This window comes from Macadamia integrifolia, chromosome 4, assembly GCF_013358625.1.
Source record: "Macadamia integrifolia cultivar HAES 741 chromosome 4, SCU_Mint_v3, whole genome shotgun sequence".
Classification (NCBI taxonomy): domain Eukaryota; kingdom Viridiplantae; phylum Streptophyta; class Magnoliopsida; order Proteales; family Proteaceae; genus Macadamia; species Macadamia integrifolia.
Window position 1 is genome coordinate 16,064,427 of NC_056560.1, and position 1,984 is coordinate 16,066,410.

The following is a 1,984-nucleotide window of genomic DNA, read 5'->3' on the forward strand; positions in this document are numbered from 1 at the left end:
GGGGGGGGGGGGACTTGGTCACACTTCCCAACACTTGCCAACCCCTAGGATGTGTCCTAACCTTCTAGTCTTTGGATGGGTCATTGGTGTTGAAGAGGATCCCAATCCAGCACAATGTACCCTCTCCACATAAAATTGTTTCCCATCAATCCATCTACATGTGTGGTAAATAAATATTGGGAAAATGGTTTATATGAGGGAGTGGGGCCCTTATGCCTAAACATTTGGAAGGGGGGAATGATCCACTCATGAAATGAAAAAATGATTCTGATGATGCTTCCTTTTATGCACTCCAGTTGGCCTTTGTGCAAGAGTCACATTCCTCTACAGGAAACACTTCCCATAAGATATTCTTCATTTTTTACCCTTTAATAATTTACAAGCATTTGGCAAAATTAGACAAAGAAGGGGGTGAGAATTCCATTCCAAGGAAACGTCCATGGACTGTTGGAAGTTTTAAATCATGATAGGGTCGATCAGTTGCTTGAGAAACTCATATTATTCGATAAAATTAATTTAATTATTTGTCGCCAGGGCGATGGGCCACTACAGGGGGATGGAGGGCCAAACGCTGAAGATAAAATAAACCCAGAGCAGGAGAAGAACAAAGTACCCAACAACCCTCTTGCCTCTTGCACCTAACCCGTGGGAAAACATTCCAAGATTTGAAGTTCGAAAAGAAAAAGAAAGAGAGAAATGGCGACAGCAGCTTCTTTGTGTTCGACTGCTCTTCAATACCAAATCAATGGGTTCGGTGGGGGCATTAAGCTCAGAAGGTCATCTCTTACTCTTCCCAATTCAGTCACCTCGACAAGGTAATCTTCTTCATCATTTCCGTCTCTTTTCTATTTTCTGGGTGTTTCGTTTTGTGGGTCTGAGGTGTTCAATTGAATATTTGGTAGAAGCACTGGATACCCATCTTATGCTTGTCAATGATGCCCAACGAAGGAATTTCTTTTGTGTGCCTCTCGGCTTTTTGAGTTGTTCGAGTTGGAACACAGCGACATTTTTGTGAGGAAAAACACTAAATTCTGTTCGATTCCACATATTGTTACGGATTGATTGGAATTTAAGGATGTCTTTGGCATTGATTTTTTTATTTTTTATTTATAAGTAAGAAGTAATTAGTTAATTTACGCGAACAGTGCTTTCAAGAGGGATTTGGATTTGCAAAGGAGGATTTGTGTATTAATAAAATGATCTTACTTTTTTACCCATAATTGAACTTTAGGGCTTTCTGATTGTGCCTGCTATATTTGTGATCATGATAAGCTGACTGTGAAAGAATGCATTTAATTGGTCTGTGTTGTATACTTGATGATTTTGTGTTCTTTAATTTGGTTCGCTGCTTCATGTCATCCCAGTTCTAATACTATCATTTTTCGTTGCTTTGTTCAAATTCTAGGAGAAAGCATCAGGCAACAGTGAAGGCATCTTCGCGTGTCGATAAATACTCTAAAAGTGACATCATTGTTTCTCCATCTATTCTCTCTGCTAACTTTTCCAAATTGGGAGAACAGGTTTTATTCTTTATCTGTAATTTTTTTCTTTATAAGTTTGTTAAGCTCAACTCATCTTGAAATATGCACCATAGTCAATAAAATTACAGAAGTCTGTTTTTTGGGGTCCTCCAGTTGATGCATCAGACACCTTGCATCAGTGTCGCACCTTTTTGTGCTTCTAAATATATGTGTAATTATCTTAGACATAGCCATTTTATTTTTGAAGAAAGATTATGATGGATACCTAACCTAACTTTCGTGGAGCCATTGCAGAATCGAGTGTAGGCATGCCTTTTAGCAATTTATTTTTCATTGTTTGCATTGGACTTCGTAGGTCATAGTAGGTGCCTGCATTTCTTGGCTCTGTCTCATTTTTAATCCATTTCTAGAATCCATTATAGTTGTTAACATTTTTGTTAAAATGTTTTCAAGCCTAAAGCTTAAGAAGCTGCATATGCAAAAGCAAAAAAAAGGGGCGGGGG

The 1,984-nt window shown here is 38.4% G+C and overlaps 1 protein-coding gene across 2 annotated transcripts in view; it reads left to right on the forward strand.

Moving 5' to 3' along the window:
- Window positions 1-532: 532 nt before the first annotated feature.
- LOC122075329 (ribulose-phosphate 3-epimerase, chloroplastic) overlaps window positions 533-1,984 on the forward strand; it is a 7,527-nt gene continuing 6,075 nt past the window's right edge. Inside the window, exons 1-2 of one of the 2 annotated variants that reach the window (XM_042640321.1) lie at window positions 533-815; window positions 1,406-1,520. In XM_042640321.1, coding sequence (XP_042496255.1) covers window positions 697-815; window positions 1,406-1,520 — 234 coding nt within the window. In that variant the 5' untranslated portion in view covers window positions 533-696. The remainder of the gene's footprint in view (window positions 816-1,405; window positions 1,521-1,984) is intronic. The other variant, XM_042640320.1, reaches the window with a different exon arrangement.